Here is an 18431-nt window from a genome sequence, read left to right as displayed (position 1 = left end):
ATTGAGTTATCACACTCGGACTATAACTACATTTTCAGACATGTATAGTATGTGGAGGACGATTTCGGAAGTATTCATTTGTTTTGACCGCAAATGTATACACCGCTTGGTTTTACATTTCGCTTGTAAGGGACCGTCCAGAAATCTCTGGGTCACAAATGTGAAACAAATCACCATCGATTAAAAACTTTTTTTTGTCCTTCCGTTTGCTGTATTTAGTAGCAACGGGACACTGCGACTTACTACAGCTCAAACTTGAGATGGGATGCAATTAACTGGCAAAATATTCACCAAAATTCATCCATCCATTTTCTTAACCGCTTATCCTCACAATGATCATATCAGTGCTGGAGCCAATCCAAGCTAATAATAGTAAAAAAATATTAAAAAATAATATAAATGTTTTTCTGATTGCTGTAGTGGTTGGCAAAGGAAATAATTTAGTACAACAGGTCAAGATTTATTGATTTCTGGCATTACATAGAAATTGGAAGCAATTAATTGCCCCCCCCCCAAAAAAAAAAAATCACTAAAAAGCAGTAAAAACACTCTTATTGTGATTGTGTGGAATATTTGTCAGTATCCATCCATCCATTTTCTAAGGAGTTTATCCTCGCAAGAGTGCTGGAACCAATCCCAGCTGTCATTGTCATGGTCCTGCTGGTCCCAGCCCTGGCGGTGCGGATCCCCCGCACACCTGCACCTTATCAGGGATAATTAACCCCAGTATATTTAGGACCCAGCAGACGGTCTGGTTTTCCCAGATCCTTGCCATCCATGCCTTGTTCCCACACTTCATCAGTTCTGATCCTGAACCCCTGTGTACCAACCTCCGCTTGTCCTCCGACCAACCCCGTAAGCTTGACGCTCTCGATACTACTGCTCACACTGACTGACTCTGCGGCTTATGACCTTGGAACGAATAAGAGCTTCCTTTAACTGCATCCCTGTCTACCGAGTCGTGCATTTGGGTCCGCCCGAGCGTTCTGGTTATGACAGTCATTGGGCAGGAGGTGGGGTACATCCTGAACTGGTTTCCAGCCAATCGCAAGGCACATACAGACACACAACAGTTATATTCACAATCACACCTACGGGCAATTTAGAGTGTCCAACTAGTGTTGCACGTTTTTAGGATGTGGGAGGAAACCAGACTGCCCAGAGAAAACCCACACAGCCATGGGGAGAGAACATGCAAACCTCACACAGGCGAGGCCAGGATTTGAACCCCGGTCCTCAGAGCTGTAACACCAACGCTTTACAGCTAAATCACAGTGCCTATTTGTCAGAATTAGTCACAAAAAAAAGATGGACTTTTATTATTATTTACTGTCTTGCATTGGAGGGAAACAAGTGTAAAATTAATTTTCTAAAATATTTACCATTTTTTTAACCTGTCCTGCATGGCAGAATGATCTGCCTTTCGTGTTGGAAAAGGGGACTTTGAAAGATAACTTATTAATTTTTAAAACTCAGTCTGATGTTTAAATGAAAATCCCGCGGGACAGGAAAATGTTTCACTAGACAAAGGACCAGCACGGACAAGGAGAATAGGTGTGCAAAACACATCTGAACAGTAGACAGTTGAGATATTTGACTACAAATAATGTTAGAAAGTAAAATCATCCTTTTTATATGTGAATGCGGGGTCGGGAGGGGGTGCTATAGTGTTGTGTTGGGATGCTTTTAAACACCTGTAAGAACCCATGAGATGATATCTTACAAACCCACTTCCATTGAAGTTGGGTGTTAGAAATGAAAACAAAATACAATGATTTTGTAAATCATGGTCAACCTACATTTAACTGAATACACTACAAAGATATTTATTGTTCAATCTGAACAATGTGATTATTTTGAGCAAACGTTAGTGAATTTAAAATTTCATGGTTGCAACACATTCAAAAAAAAAAAAAAAAAAAAAAAAAAAAAAAGCAGATAGTCATGTGTACCACAGTGTTAAATCACTTTTTTCTTTTAGCAAAATTTAAGAAAACATTTGGGAACTGAATACACGCATTTTTCAAACTTTGTGGGTGGAATTCTTTCACAGGCATTTTTGGTCTTTCCACTTACATGCAGTGATTTCTCCACATTCTCTGAACCTTTTGATATCATGGAGTGTAGTTGATGCAATCCCTAAATTCCTTGCAATGAACATGCATGCAAACTTAATTTGTTCTGTTTGATGAGCATTCCTCAACTTTGCCCACCTTTTTAGCTATCTGTCCCAACATGTTTATCAATTTAAACATTAAATATCTTGTCTTTGTAGTGTATTCAATCAAATATAGGTTGAACATGATTTTCAAATAATTGAACTGTATTTTGTTTTTATTTAAAGCCCCACTGACAAGAAGAGTATGATTTTTAGTAGGTTTAAAAAAAAAAAAAAAAAAAGGCAGCCGGAACGTACCCATCTGTTTTTTCACCACACAAAATGATTCTAACTTATATGGCTTTATGTAACTCCTGCCATGAAAATCCTCTTGAGGGATTTGTTTTGGAGAAGAAACAGGAAGTGACGAGCGCACTCAGGCGGTCTCGTGTGTTTTATACTCGTTTTACCTGCTGGAAGGTAGCTCTTTGTTTCTTTGTGTTAGCCAAAATTCCATCTTGTTGTATTGCTGGATATTGTTCGAACACTCAGGAGGATGGATTTACTCATCATTCTTTTCCAAAAGACCTGGTTCGTCGTGAAAAATGGATTGCGCGGGTGCAAAGGACGAGAGCGTCGTGGGTTCCAAATGACAGCTAGGTGTGTATAGAGCAACAACAACAAAAAAACAATAGTGGGGGGGGGGTGTAATCCTCTCAGAACATAACAAAAAATCCGCGTGCGTAAGTCGAGTATGCTAAATGTGTCGATGCGCTCGCTTCGGCGGCACCTCATCCGCCGAGCTCTGCTTCCACGCCGCTTCGTCATCCAAGCACGGCTTTGGGCGGGGTGGCTCATACATACTGTCAGGGTGTCTGTTGTTAGTTAGAAGTGATCCGCATATCATCTAAATATGGCTTCAAATGATAGGGTAATATTGCCCCGGTCACTTCACTCAATTGTGAGATGTTCTCTTCTTCGAAAAGACCTTCCGTGTCCCATAGCAGGTACCACTATGTGTTTTCAATGGCGAATGTCCCGGTGTAACATCTGCCGACGATGTTGCAGGCAATATGGCTACCACTTGGATGTCGAATGAGACTTCTGCAACTTTGTTCATGGATGACACACTTTCCACTCATATTTACGTTTTTGTATCGACATTGAAGTGAATAATATGTATTTTTCATGACAGTATCTATTTTACAATGCATATAGGAATCTCAGTGGGGCTTTAACATCCCACATCCCAACTCCATTGGAACTGGGTTTGCAATATAAACTGGTATTAGTGCTCCAAGTAGAAGTAATCGAAGCCAAATGTCTTCCTGACTTTTTGGGTGAATCAATGCCATATCACATGCATGCATGTTAGTCAGCTGGCGTACAGATTTCTTGTGCCTGCACAACCAGGATTGGTGGTCCACCCCTCCACCAAGAGGGCAACACGGACAAAACCCGACCCAAGAGGAGGGAGAAACAGACCCAGCACCTCCAGAGGTTCCACACTGCCAGTCCAGAAGTACTTGCACTCAAGTACATATGACCCTTTGGCGTAAACTAAAGTACAAACTGAGAAAATACTGTATGATTTGGTCACATTGCATTACATTTACAGTCACATTTCTGTATCACATTCTTTCACAGGCAGACAAGAATCAATCTTCAATGTTCACCGTCTTAATAAGAGGGACCAATTTTTCACAGCTAATCATTTGTATATGTTTAGAAGAGATTTTCTAGTATGATGAAATTTTGCTTTAGGTTAATGTTGATAGCTTATTTCTATTATTTTCCAACACTACCACTTACGTGTAACTGAGAAATAATAAATGGAATTTAAAAAAAGATTAACAGCAATTGTAGAGTTTGAAAATGTCTGACATGATACAACGTTTTTATTAACTGTGGAGAAAAAAAAATGCTTTTTGGGTGAATATTTGATTTTTGGTGAATGTTTTTGACAATTAATTGTACATACTCAGTTTAACCAAAATGCAAGATATCCACAAAATTTAACCTGTAGTAAGTAGTGGACTTCCGGTGCCACCTTGAATGGTGTAAATTAGAATAATAGAATCAAGGCAATCAGAATGGGGGGGGGGCATTGATTTATTACAATAATTGCACACAATTTAACGCAACCTTTCTCTCGCTAAACCTTTTTAAAACATTTAGTCTTTACTCCTTATATTGAAAGGGAATGACCCACATGCCTTCGACAGAAGCTATTCCTTAACTCACGAATAATGTACTGCAGGTCAGGATTTGCTACTCAGGATTACGTTGCGTTTGTTAATATATTAAATATGTTATCAGTTTGACCAGAGATCTATGCCTGCCATTTTAAAATATTGATATAAAGATATTTGGGGTCTTCAAATTCCAAACAATTCTTCATCCAAGGGGGAAACGAAACAGATTATAATATACTCAATAACACTGTCAGTTTAAGTTTTTCCTCATACATGTTGATTAGGGGTAAAGCATGAGAATTTAGTGGACAAAAAAATTCAGTCTGGCTATGTCAAGAAAGAGTCTAAAGAAAGAGGGTGCACAGTATTAAACCACGAGGGACACCACAAAGACTATCCTTTCCTGCATTAAAAATAATTATTTGTCCTGTACTGAGTGATTATTGATTAAAAAAATATCTAAAAATGTATGAACATGCATAAAAATTTAATGGTTACTGCTCTTCTGTCTCCAATGACTTGAAAATCTTTTGTCTGTTTCTTTTATGCATTACAATTACAAACAACACAAGCAAAATGTAACATTTTAATGCTAAGTACATAGACATTTTAAATTTTCACTTGGTAGATTCATACTTTAAAATGGGAGGTGGGTAGATATAACATTGTAAGGGTAAAGTATATAAAACTGGCATTCCAGTATCGTGGTAGATGAAGCAGAAACTTAACGTGTTAAAAGGCTCATCAGGCACAATAGTGGCGAAACAAAAACATGTAGTTTTGGTTAACTGATGTCTCTAATTTACCTCAGGGTGAAAATAAATCAGTGAGCTCACTGACTTGCTGGCAATCAGTCCAGAATGGCCCTTGCCAATTCGATATGGCAAGGGGCCACCCTCTTGTCAGTTGTAGCTGTAATTTTCCTTCAGGTTAATAGATTGCCACTCGGCAATATTGTCTTCAATAACCAGGACTTGGGATTTAAACTGGACGTGAAACGGTCTTCTTGATGCAAAGATGACAGTCTTTGGTCCTTTTTTGGCCTGAAACATGACTCTCTTCTCAAAGGTGATTGGAACAGATCCTGAGTTGGATGAGAGCAGACAGTGTCATTGGAATAGATACAACACTAAAAATATAAGTGAGCTTTCCAGATATTGCCCATCAAAATACTCAACAGAAGTTTTACTTAAACCTTACAATTTGAGTGGGATTAATTAATTCTGTACTTTTGCTCTGTCAACCAGAAGCTCATCAGCCACTGATTCCTACCCGTCTCCCGCAGACACTCTTCTTTGTGTCTCTCATCCCATGCGATCAGTTTGCAGGCCATGGAGCAGTAAAAGACTTTGTGGCAGCGAGTACAAGCAGTTAGCTTCACAGCAGCAGAGCGACCGCAGTGGTAGCAAAACCTGAATGGTGACCTAAGTAAAGATTCCATGACACATACCGTAAGTGCACGTTAAAAGAATGGGATGGCATGTAAGTGCAAAAAGTTTCTTTTTGTTTACTGCACCTTCGTTTGACTCCAATGGGAATTTCACTTTGATTAATGGATTTGGCATCATAAGAAATTGCACCTTTATCTGTGAGGAAGAAGATATCTTCACTCAATCTGGCATCACACTTTTCCATTTGAGCGCATGCCCTCTCTTAAAACTATAAGCTCATGTGAATTTTACCAAGATACTTACCAGTTTGTACAAGGTACTCCTCTCTCTCAAGATACTCCCTATCTCTCTGGACAACACTCTTCTTCAGCAGACTTCCCATCATGCTTAGCAGCTGGCGCTGTATTCTGAACGTCTCTCTCTGCCCAAGGCTGAGAGCATGATAGGGAGTGTGGGCTATACCAGAGTCCTAGAGAATAGCATAATTGCTGATTTTTGTTGTTGTTTTTAGATAAGCACAATGTCAAACACTTATGAGTTCATCTGCACTGGTGTGGTAGAAAACATTTACAGTACTGTTAATGTTCAAAGAGTCCCACAGTATACAGTAGGTTTCATACATTCCCAGTCAGCAAAGATTCTTTGGGATTATAAATTGTGTTACCTGGTTGAAGGAGATGTGAGCATAGTCCACTGCCGTTCCGATGGTATCCCCAACCTGAACTGGCATCAATATGTCAGCACCAACCTTCTCTAACATGTCCAGCTATGATAAGATTTAGTCTTCCATTATCATGTACCCATGAACATACTTTCAACAAAATGTGACATTTGGATTCAACAGTGTACTGTGAACGCAACAAATGGTGAAACACTGGAACAGTGGGCAGAGTTTTAGAAGTAAATACCAATAAGTAAGTACCAGTTTTGGTCGGTTAGCATCTAAACGGTAGTTGAAGTTTCCAAGGGCACAAAGGGCACTGCCCACTCCCCGACCCAAGGGAAGGTTGGGATCAGCAGCTCCTTTTAAGAGCTCTTCCACTGCCTGCATAGGAAAATCACGAGGATCACTCGATTTAATGGATTGTGTATCGGTCTGTGTTCGGACGTTTGTGACAGGGGATTTACCGTGTTATTGCCACTTGCTATGGCCAAAGACAGGGGGGAATGCCCACTCCAGAGGAGATCTGTGCTGGCTTTATAGGAGAGCAAGAGAGACACTACCTTGCTGGCATTCTGTATAAAAATGGAAGCACAAAGGTCATTCAAAGACACAACGGTGCTAGAAAACAATTTGTCGTAATAATCTTTGGAGAAAGAATTGATGCATTATTTTCCACTCTGGAGTGGCATGAGACAGCACATTCAATAGGGGAGGGGTTGGCAGAGTCATAGCAAACAGACCACACCGCACCACTCGGGGGTGGAGCCACGTGCAGTAATAGCAGCAGGGGAGAAGGTGGGTTTTTCACTTAGTTACACGGTGGTACTCCTGAGGGTGGATGGCTACGTGGTGTTGGGGCTCCCCTTCAACGGCCAATGGCTGGTCCCAACAAATGAGGGACATTCTCTTGTCCTCGGGCTGGACGGGGACTGGCTGCATTCTGGGGCCCTGTTGGTTGTGGAGGGGGGTTCCTTTTTTCCTGGGACAGGGGGTTCTGAGGGTTGTTTGCCAGGGGCTTTGTACTGGCTGGCGGACCGACTTCGGTTCCTCGATGTGGGAAATGTCCCGTACATTAGTTGTTTTCCTTGGTCTGGCCATATCCTCGATTGGTTGGGTGGTGTCCGTCGCCTCCATGTTGCAGGCACAGCAATGGACTTTTCCGACCTGTCAAATCACTCGTACAATAATAGCCAATCAGATAGCTGCATTGTCTTAACCCCTGGCTCGACACGTCCCAGCTGCCATGTTGTCCCACAAGCAATACCGGTTGTCAGTGGCATGCGCTTGGAAAAGTTAATGTTACGAAGAAAATGGTCCTCAGATGAGCTTGTGGAAGGTGCAATTGATGAAAGATATCCTGCAAAGTTACAAGGGGCCCGGTTGATTCATTTTCCAAAGCCTAAAACACAGTTGACGAAGTGTCTACGATGGATTAAGGCTTGCGGAAGTTCGCACGTACAACTAATTACGAACAATATCAACAAACACAAGGCTGTATGTTCGAAGCTCAGTGAGGGAGAAGTATCTTCTCTGAGTTTGGTTCAATTATTAGTGCTTTAAACATTGCAGGACAACAACTTTCACTTTGTTCGTGTATCACTGACCTGCTGTGTGTAATGTTTTATGACGAAGAGTCAGGTTAGTGATACGTAAATGCGCGATGTCATTCAAGAGAAATGTCTATTTGTATCACATCGGCCTTTTAAGACAGAGCACTGGGTTCGATTACGAGCCGAGTCAAACTTTTTCATCTGGTGACTACAGTACTGACTGAGTTAATCAGCATTGTTTAAATGCACTTGTAGAAAATCTTACCTAACTCACTTATAAAGACTACAATGATATTACTCATGATCTTTCCAAGTAAAAAGTAGTCACCCTGCTTTACATGTAAAATACGATTCGACTATTTTACCCTGTTGGATTTCAACATGAAGTTTGTGAGGTGTCTTTTGCATCGATCGCCAACATTTCACTGTAACTGACATTGCGTCCTGCTCTGTCCAAAATCTTAATTCCATGTACTGGAAATATATCCTTGCATGAAATACTCAAGACCCCTCTGTAGAACTCTCTCGGACATGTCTGACACATTTGCCAAAAAAGCATACCGTAATATTATCTGGAATACGTGATAGAGAATCGACTTCAAACCTGTTCTGTTGTCATTTTGGAAGGTTGTGGCACATGGAAACTGTAGTTAAGGAGGCGGAGCTTAAGATCACCAGTCGGAAAGGTCCATTATAGGACATTTCTGTCAGTCTTTTTGCATGTACGTTGTGTATTAACTTGCATGTCTCTGTGGGCATACACCCCGGGGATTCTTTCACTAAGTGTGGGAGGACTCATTTATTGCGATAAATAATTCGTGTCAATGTAAATTGCTCATCTACCCCCCACTTATATTGTCGCTCTATAGACCTCTATAATTCACTTAAGTCAGTCCCACCACACTTCAGTTCTATATCCGGGTTCACAACCCTTGTATTGCTTCTACTCCTATCCTTGTCATGTCATATCTTGTCCTGTACTTCCTTCACATGGTTGAGCATTACAGTCTCATTCAACATCCATTTTTACAGTGGGCCTGTCATGAAATGGATGATTTTTGGTATATTATTAATGAAAAACCCACAGCCAGTATGGTCCCATGTGTTTTTTCACCACAAAACATGATTTTGACGTGTACAGCTTTTTGTAACTCCCGCCATGAAAATCCTCTCAGGGATTTGTTTTCGAGAAGAAGCAGGAAGTGACGTAAAGGACAGCGGCGCCTCCTAGTGGACTCGTTTGGTTCCATTAGTTTTACCTCCCGGAAGGTAGCTCGTTGTTCCTTTGTGTTAGCCAAAATGCTGGCTCATTGCATTTCTGGACATTGCTTGAACACTCGGGAGATTGGAATTACCCTTCATAAGTTTGAAAGAGACCCTGTTTGTTGTGAAAAATGGTTTGCACGTGTGCAGAGGACGAGAGCTTCGTGGGTTCCAAATAACAGGTAGGTGTGTATACAGCTACTAAAAAAAATAATAGTTTGGGGCGGACCACGTTATCGGTCTCTCTCATAACGTAACAAAAGATCCGCGTATGAAATGTGTTGATGTGCGCGTCGCCCAGCCAACAATGTCTCACTCAGCCTTGTCTCGATAGTGTTCATCGCGTACTGCAGCGGCTTTGAACATACCCCTAAAAGCAGCATGGCTCAGCTCCACCACCTCCTTATATGCCACCACGGCACCGAAAATCAGCCACACCAGCTGAGGCGCCACGTTCGGCGGTCACAGCTTCTGCGAAGGCTGCGCGTCGGGCTTTGCGACGGGGGCGGCTCTGAAGAACCCAGCCGAGAATGCATGATTCAGTCGCATGTGCGCATAAAGCGCCCCGGCTCGACTGTGTTGCTCAGTACTGCGGCGTCTGTTACCACCCCCCTAAAGCAGCACCGCTCGGCTCTGTCATAAGGCACACTGGCCGGCTGCGATGAGCCGCGATGGCTCATCTCCGCCGCGGAAGTCGATTGGACGGGGATATGGTTTGGCCGTGATCGCAATATCATCTGACTATGGCTCGAAACAATAGTGGAATATTATCCTGAGGGCTCGAAACAACAGTGGAATATTGCCCCGGTAACTTCACTCGGTTGTGTGGTGTTGTCCTTTTCGAAAAGAGCTTCGGTGTCAGAAGGGGCGTCGGAAAAATCCGAATATCTCTATTGTTTGGCTTCTATAGTAGCAGGCACTGCACGTTTTCAACGGCGGAAGGTTAGAATGTCGAGGGACACTCAATTGCGCAACTTTGTGCATGGATGATGCACGATCCGCTGACATTTATTTTTTCGTATAGACATTGAAGTGAATACTGTTATGTATTTTTCATTACAATATCTATTTTAGAATGTTTATAGGGATGAGAGTCCCACATCAATGTTTCCTGTTGTAGATATGTAAGGATTTGCTTTTCTCATTCTGTTTACAATTAGCGCTTTGTCTTTGTCTCTCTCCCCCCTCTAGAGATTCTGTTCTGTTCGACTGATCGACTTAAATTAAAACACAGAGAAATCCCAGAAGAAGCTCAAACCCTCCACTGAAATAGTTACCCTAAGTAACCAAGTAAGCAAGCAAATAAATAAATAATGCAAATAAATCAACCACCAACAAAAGAATCTATATTATTTTTTGGTAGGTCGTGGAGCAGCAACTTCCAAATATGGGCAAGCTTGCATGGGAACATCGTTGTCCGATTGCCCTGCCTTGCGGTGAACACCAACAAAACCAACTGCAGTGTGAAAATGCCCTAAATATTAGTTCACTAATTGGGGTTTGGGAATGTTTGCGTTGCAATGCATCGCTCATTTTTTTAAACACACTGTATTTTCCTGCTGGATTAACTCACACAGTAGTCGCTGTCTCTCTGGCAGGCTATGTGCAGAGCTGTTCGACCTCCCTCTTTTGGACGTGGCTTCTCACTGAGCTTCCAGGATTTTCTCGTTATCGTGGAACCCTGTAAGATTTTTTTTTTTACAGGGTTACAGGCGTTTCTCTTAAAATGCCACAAGATTGCGCCTAAACACTGCCCATGTGGAAAGTAATAATTGGTCTCAAGAGGTCATACTTTCTTTGTATGCCAAGAAGGAGCCAAGTTTAGCCTGGTTTGTGAGTGGAAGATACGGCGAGTCTTTGTCATATGTGAAATCATTTTTTTTGTGTGCAAAGAATCTGTGAACTATTTGATTTTGAGAAGCCTGTCAATTACTTAGATTAAAAAAAAATGTTTTCCTATTCGAAGGAGGTCTGTACTGCACACCTGATCTGGTTCGTAGACATCATCCTGGTCGCGCGCACGTGCATCTGGATCCGTTAATGCATGCAGCAGCAGTTTTGTGATTTCGGGACCTTCTAGACCTGGCAGTGCTGCAGCAACATGTAGAGGATAAAGGCCTTTCCTCTACAACACATTGATTAGCTGGCTTATGCAAAGCGGAAAGGGTCAAGTCGCTGCAATTACCACAAGTGGTATTTTTCAATGAATATTTTGCCCAAGTGTTTCGTGTTCTTAACTTCACACAATCTGCAGGTCGATTAGATTAGTTTGATAAGACTTTTTTTTTATTTTTAACTACCAAATGACATCTATATTAGTTGGAACAGATGACTGGTTAGCACATCTGCCTCACAGTTCTGAGGACCCATGTTCAAATCTGGCATTGCTTATGTGGAGTTTACATGTTCTACCCACACCTGCATGGATTTTTGTCTGGTTATACCCCAAAAACATGCATGGCAGGTTAATTGAATATTCCAAATTGCCTGTCAGTGTGAAAGTGAATGCGAAGGGTTGTGTGTTTCTATGTGCCCTGCGATTGGCTAGCGACAAGTTCAAGGTGTGCCATGACTTCCACCCGAAGATAGCTAGGATAGGCTACAGAATGCCTGCTACCCACATGAGGATAAGGATTATGGATTCTATATATTTTATACCATACCTAACATTTCCAGTCTTCTAAATCGATTCAATAAATAGCACCTAAAAGCATTTGCGTCTATGTATGTGGACAGACTTATTCAACCATCTTTAGTATGAGGAAAATATAAAGTTATCATTTGCACAAATAAATTTAGCAGTTGGAGCTAGTTCCAAAGTGAAATCATTTTAAAGGCAGGGACACTACTATCCTACGATACCTCAGGTGGGAGAGAAATATCTGTTCGTGCGCCACACAATAGATGTTTCTTGACGGTCTTTGTGTCTGCCGCCAAAATGGCCAAAAAGATGACAGGCAAGGGAATTCTGGACGTGTTTGGGTCAGCACCCCTATCCAGTAGCAGATTCAGTGTGGTTAAACGAACACGGTGCCTGGAGACAGAAACCCATGCAACAAATCTATATGGATACATGGAGGGGTGGGGGGGGGAACAGAAAATGACGAGTAAGGGAAGAGACCCACTCAAATTTCATTGCAGCCATTTTGCGAACAGTCTCTCCAGTATCACCAGAATGCTGTTGAAACCAAGCATGACTCAGAGCTTCAGCAGCTCCCTGAAGAACTTTCTCTGTGACGTGGATACTGTAGCTGTACATGCAGCAGGCAGAGTCAAAGGCTTGCACTGGGATCGCATTCTTGTTTGTGTCCTGCTGTGAAAGGTTGGATGAAATAAAAACCAGTAAATTCAAAGAGCCGATTGAAACAAATCTCATTATTAACATCATTGTCTTTTTGTTTTTTATCTCTACCTTGGCAGTTTTTGATGAATATTCTTTCCACTTCACGCTGCCGAGGACAATATGGCCTTCCTTCACTTCAATGGAGTGTTCTGAAAGCAGCACTTTCTCTTCATTCCCAGCATCATCCTTATCCCTCCCTTCAGCCTCATAATAATCTCTTATTTTATCACCACCTTCTAATCTGGCATCTTCTCTTCTGGGTCTTACTTTTCCTCTTACTTTCTTATTAAAAGAGGGTACTTTAGTTGACTCCCCCAACCTATTCTGATGACATATGGTAGTGGATGCCGTCTGAAAATATACACAATCTGATGTTACTTTGACTAAGTTATGGAAAGAAATGTTATACATTGACTTCAGAAAGGAGTCAGACTGCTTTAATACATTTCATTTGGAATGTTCAGTCATGTTTTTACTTGCTACATCCTGCAATAACACACACTGCCACTGAAAAAAAAATGTTTTCGGAAATATATTATATCATGAAATATCTGATAAGAGTTGTAAACAGTACGTCTTCAGTGTTGTCATCCCCATGACCATTGCAATGTGGGTCAAACCGGAAAAGATGAACAAAAGTCATATTTTGTTTGTCTATGTAAAGTAATGGGAATGGGGAAAAACAGTGAGGTCTGAATTCTTTCTGAAATTTTTGCAATGTGAAAAAAAAATAAACAGTATGCTGTCATACTTGTGTTTTTGATGTAAGACCAGGAAACGTGTATAGAGTCTGAAAAGGATAGTAGAGTACATGACACACAGACAAGGCCGACATCCCCTCGCCATTCATCCTGTCAATGTCAGCACCCAAATCTAACAACAACTGGACTACATCGTTGTGGCAGTTGACCTGAAAAACAAACATGACAGAAGACCTCATAATGAAACTATTTGCACACACTGACAAATAACAGCCCAAGTTTAAACATTCCTAATTGTATGATTGATATGACATGAACTTAGCAAACAAGCCAATCCAAATCCATAAATCACATTTGAAGAAAAATTCATAGTGTATTACTGTGGCAGCAATCAGTGCAGTGTGTCCCTGAGAATCTGCTACATCAGGGTGAACAAGGCCATCAAGGAGAATATTTAAAATAGCCGGTCCTTTTCCGACGGAAGCATGATGGATCAACAGCTCAGATGTGACTTCCAAATGTCCTTTTGGAGCAAAATTTTCCCTTTTTAATGAAATAACTGCTCCAACATCCCAGTCTAAAGTTTCAGCCTGTTGTCTGAGAGATAAACACAAATGTATACATTATAACCTGTGACTGCATTTCATTTTTATGATCAAGCATCGAAAACAAGTGCAGATGTTTTTAAACATTTTGGTACTACCAAAGCTTCTATGTAGGGTTGAGTTAAGAACTTTTTGTTCTGACCTGTGTGTGTGAATGTGTTCCAGCATACGAGATTGTAAGGGTAGACTGGCGTATGGATCTCGTTTGTAGCCTTCATATGTGTGGGAATCAGGTTCCCACTGCTGGCCATAAAAATGTTCATCAAACTCTCTTCGACGCCCTGGGGGCAACGGTAGGTGGTCACCATCTGTAGAATAACTCTCAATACCACACGGGATGGCATTATTTCTGTCATGAAGCAGCCCAGTTTCATCCGTGTCGACCTTGGGGAGATAGTATAGAATACAGTAAACGCGATCTTTTAAGATCCATCCATCCATTTTCTGTACCCCTTGTATTCACAAGAGTCACAGGTGTGCTGGAGCCTATCAAAGCTGTGTGTGGGGGAGAGGCGGGGTACACCCTGAACTGGTTGTCAGCCAATCACATGGAACATATAAACAACTCACAATTTGGACTCATATTCACACCAAGGTCAATTTAGAGTCATCAATTAACCTCCCACGAATGTTTTGGAGATGTACCTAGAGGAAACCCATTCTGCCTTGGGGAGAACATGGAAAAGCCACACAGGAGAGACCGGTATTTGAAACCCAGTCCTCAGAACTGTGAGGCTACAATTTTCTTTTCAATATATTTTTTTTTTTAAATAAAATGACTAAAACCCAACAAATGTCACCAAAAACTATTTTTCCATGTTTTCCTCTAGATTCAACTTTACCAAACATGTTTCAGGACCTGAAATTTGGTTGTGTGTTTTTGAGTCATCATTTTCTAAATTAGATTAGTATGAAATTTTAATTCAATTTTATTATAAAGTAGCAACAAAAACTAATATAATAAAAGAATGATTGAAGTCATGGAACTATAATATAATTTTACCTGATTTTGAGAATGTGAAAAGATGGTTTCCTCCAAATAGTCAGCATATTCAGTAACATTTTTTAGGCTGAAGCTGCCTTGTACTGTGTTACAAAGTTGTATCAGATGCTTCCCGTGCCAAAGTCCGACATCCTGACAACCCGTCGGCTCACTAAGCACACCAGGACCGAACCTCTGGTCATTATGGTACAAACCCTGAAAAGCAGAAAAGTACTTTGTCCCCATTCAATAATATCTACAAAGTCAATTGCATTTAGGTTACCTTAAATGTGGCTCCATCGGGAAAAATATGTTTTCCATAACCTTCTCTCCAGTTAAGGTAGAATTTTCCAATGAATTTGTTCCCTGTTGGCCAACAGTAGATTCCGTCACCATGCCTGTAGTCTTTGTAGAAAGAACCCTCATAGAACTCCACACAGCAGGAAAAAAGAAGGAATGTTACTGGTGGTTGTTTTACTGATTGATAAGTAAACAGTTTAAGAAGAGAAACCCGTGACATCGCTCAGTGGAATGTGTGGCTCAATGGGGACTGAATATTTCTAAAACAGTGGACGGTTGTTAACGATAAATGAAAAAGATGTTGTGGACAGAAAAGCGATGTATCGCCAAGTGTTCTGGCAGATACGTAAATGTAATTTTTCGCATTACAGAATGTTTTATCTACAGCATTTTAGTAATGTATTTTTTCCTTTCCTTTTCAGTTTTGACTGCTTTACATCATTTTTAAAATGCACTGTCTTCTATTCTTATGTGTATTTTATACCACATTTTGCAACATCTGGACATTGTTGTAGCCAAAAATATAAATGCACAAAATATGGCTGTTATATCATCAAGAAATAACCTGTGTACTTATTTTTCTGTCCATTAAATCGCTTGCTCAAAACTACCCAAGCATTTGTATGTCAATTTTATGGTTTGATTTATTGAGTAGTGCAGCTGCATAAAAAACAAACCATTAAATAAAACGGGGTGGCACGGTGGCGTTGACCTCAGTGCTAAGGACCAGGGTTCAATCTCGGCCCTCCCTGTGTGGACCTTGCATGTACTTCCCGTGCCTGCGTGGGTTTTCTAAAGGCACTCCAGTTTCCTCCCACATCCCAAAAACATGCATTCATTGAAGACTCCAAATTGGCCCTTAAGTGTGAGTGCGAGTGCAGCTGTTTGTCTCTAAGTGCCCTGCGATTGGCTGGCAACCAGTTCAGGGTGTACCCTGCCCGTTGATAGCTGGGATCAGCTCCAGCACTTCCGCAAACCTTGTAAGAATAAGCGGCAAAGAAAATGGACGGGCGGATAGAAATGGTTGGGAATCATATTGTGTGCTAACCTCTACATATTGTGAATTCCATATTATTGAACAAATGAACGCACTTGTACTTCTCTAGTACTGTGGGTTGCTATGATACACTGTGATGCATGAAAGTGCTTCTTTGGTATTTCGACTCATTAACACCTCATTTTATGTACTGAGAAGTGTTTCAAATATTTTAACACTAACTTTAATTTGAAGAAAAATGCACTTCTGTTTCAGGAATGTGTAAAGTTTTGTACGGATCCCATTATATTGTGAGAGTGTACGTTCTGTAGTAGCCATAAATAAAATTACGTCTAACTTTCCTCTGATACACAAAGGGTTTGAACACATTGAAGAATACCACTCCTTTGTACAAGTCTCTTCCAGTATATTTATAAAAATTGTTGCTTCATGTAGGGAATATCGATAGTCTAACCAGAATCTATTATTGGCTAGTAAACATCCTGGTTGCTGTTCACCTTACCTCTCCACTTTTCCAGGTGTACCTTCCCTTCCCGTGTTTGAGGCCATGAACAAAATTGCCCTCGTATTTGGAGCCGTCGAGAAACTCCTGGACACCGAAACCTTGTCGTCTCACCTCGCCGGCTCCACTGTTCGGACTCCCTCCAGGCCGCGGCCTGGTCGTCACAAGAGCTGGGCAGTTTGACAACATTCGTCCAGGCCCTTAGCCGAAAGTTTGGGAAAATGCCACCTTGATTTCTTTTCCCAGTGCCTTTTTGGGTGTTTAGTTTTGCAGTCTTTCCATGTGTATAAGGTTAAGAGTGGGCTACATTTTGAAATACAGTACTTTGTTTGAGACGTGTCCAAATAGCAATGTTATAAAAGTCAACACGCGTCATAGCAAAGACATCTTAGTTTTTTTTTTTTCTTAATTGCTTCAGGGTGGTATTAGATGACGCCTCAGGCAAAGCGAATGCAGTCACAGGCTGAAAGGTACCATGCACCCCCAAAGTAGATCAACAAAATTATACTTCATTACAGTTAAAATCGCTTTTTATGTACAATACTGAAGCTGATTTGACACAAAGCATGTCCGTGCATTCCCAAAAGTTGGTCCTTTTAGCCCGAGGGGGGCGCTGTTACACAAGCTACCAAGGTGAAAACAGTCTTTCCCCCCTCATTCATGTATACAAGACATCCTATATTAGTATTAAAAAAATGTTGACATTTTTGCTTATTAAAAAAATAAGAAAGGTATATCACACAGCTACATATGTTTAGACCCTTTGCCCAGAATTTAGTAGAAGCACTTTTTTTTTTGCACTAATACAGTCACTAGTCTCTTTAATGTACAGACAGAGACTGGGAGCAATAAAAAAACAACCCCTGCTTAGCACCTTTCAACCCAGAGTAGAAGAAAGCTCAACCTTCTAAGAGGTGATACACAAATTGTGCTTGGACGCAAGCCCAACTTTATCTAGTCAGACCTTCTAAACCTCACACACCAACTTGGGTTCTTTCCCAGCCTGAGAGTTGAATAGCCACATCCCTACAGTGAGCTTGTTTATCTGTATCTGCTAATGTTCAGCGAAGTGCTTCAGAGCTCTTTGGACAGCACTTCATAGTGCAGGTGTACGATGACACGAAGTATACTGCAAAAGCAACCAGTTTCTTTTTGTTTTAGGCCAATAAGTGGAATGTTATGGAATAACTAAGTCAATCACCTGACCTGAATCCAATTAACCATACCTTTCACTTGCTGAAGACCAAACTGAAGGGAAAATGCTCCAAAAACAAGCAGCAGCTACACTGGGTACAGAAAGTATTCAGAACCCCTTAAGTTTTACACCCTTTTGTTATATTGCAACCAGCCATTTGCTTAAAAAAAAAGTGCACCCTCTCATTCATATACAAACAGCAGTTCATATTGACAGAAAAGAAAGAATTGTTGACATTTTTGCAGATTTATTAATGGTTCTACAAAAGCTGTGTTTGATTATACTGATTGGAGTTATAGGCGGGCACCACAACTCGTTTGAGCATTGGCCTCAGTTTTGAGGACCGGTGTGACAGTCTGAGCGCTCCTATTCTGAAACATCCCCATCCATGCTTCAATATGTGCCATTTGATAACTTATCGCCGGGTGTTCATGTCCGCTATGGACGTCTCAGAAAGACGAACACAGAGAACGTACATAAATGTGTATATCTTTATCAGCTTTTATTTTAAGGTTAGGGTTAGGTTATAACGTATGTTAGCTCCCTCTATGTAGAAGGGGAACTATGAGACCAGGCGATTTCCCAGTAAGTGTCTGCTACGTACCCATAGTTCCCCCGTTAGTAACATGTGTATTCATCACAAGA

The 18431-nt window shown here is 41.1% G+C and overlaps 1 protein-coding gene and 1 long non-coding RNA gene across 6 annotated transcripts; one reads left to right on the top strand and one right to left on the bottom strand.

Moving 5' to 3' along the window:
* The first annotated feature begins 743 nt into the window (after positions 1 to 743).
* Positions 744 to 12719, top strand: LOC133503244 (uncharacterized). 4 transcript variants are annotated; one of them, XR_009795689.1, is made up of 7 exons: positions 773 to 855; positions 5362 to 5434; positions 5541 to 5744; positions 10353 to 10451; positions 10525 to 10844; positions 12318 to 12483; positions 12582 to 12719. It is a non-coding gene; the product is annotated as an uncharacterized LOC133503244 (long non-coding RNA). The 4 variants fall into 4 exon arrangements; XR_009795692.1 differs by lacking the exons at positions 12318 to 12483; positions 12582 to 12719 and adding an exon at positions 3512 to 3620 and having other exon boundaries at positions 744 to 855; positions 10525 to 10739; XR_009795691.1 differs by lacking the exons at positions 12318 to 12483; positions 12582 to 12719 and adding an exon at positions 3512 to 3634 and having other exon boundaries at positions 744 to 855; positions 10525 to 10739.
* Positions 4866 to 17863, bottom strand: LOC133503243 (ankyrin repeat and MYND domain-containing protein 1-like). Of its 2 annotated transcripts, none has more exons than XM_061824643.1 (18): positions 16592 to 17863; positions 15076 to 15222; positions 14814 to 15008; positions 13953 to 14194; positions 13586 to 13802; positions 13256 to 13414; positions 12574 to 12855; positions 12287 to 12474; positions 12024 to 12195; positions 11146 to 11286; positions 10735 to 10842; positions 6813 to 6920; positions 6607 to 6729; positions 6349 to 6450; positions 5988 to 6153; positions 5810 to 5879; positions 5566 to 5717; positions 4866 to 5377 (listed from the first exon to the last, which is right to left on the bottom strand). In XM_061824643.1, exons 1-18 carry the CDS (start codon positions 16778 to 16780, stop codon positions 5196 to 5198), a joined length of 2943 nt encoding a protein of 980 aa, XP_061680627.1. In that variant the 5' UTR covers positions 16781 to 17863; the 3' UTR covers positions 4866 to 5195. The 2 variants fall into 2 exon arrangements, with proteins under 2 accessions (XP_061680627.1, XP_061680628.1); XM_061824644.1 differs by lacking the exon at positions 16592 to 17863 and adding an exon at positions 15770 to 15907.
* Positions 17864 to 18431: the final 568 nt, after the last annotated feature.

Source organism: Syngnathoides biaculeatus, chromosome 7, assembly GCF_019802595.1.
Source record: "Syngnathoides biaculeatus isolate LvHL_M chromosome 7, ASM1980259v1, whole genome shotgun sequence".
NCBI classification, from domain to species: Eukaryota; Metazoa; Chordata; class Actinopteri; order Syngnathiformes; family Syngnathidae; genus Syngnathoides; species Syngnathoides biaculeatus.
Note: the sequence above shows the minus strand (reverse complement) of the source record. Positions and strands in the feature narration are given on the sequence as shown.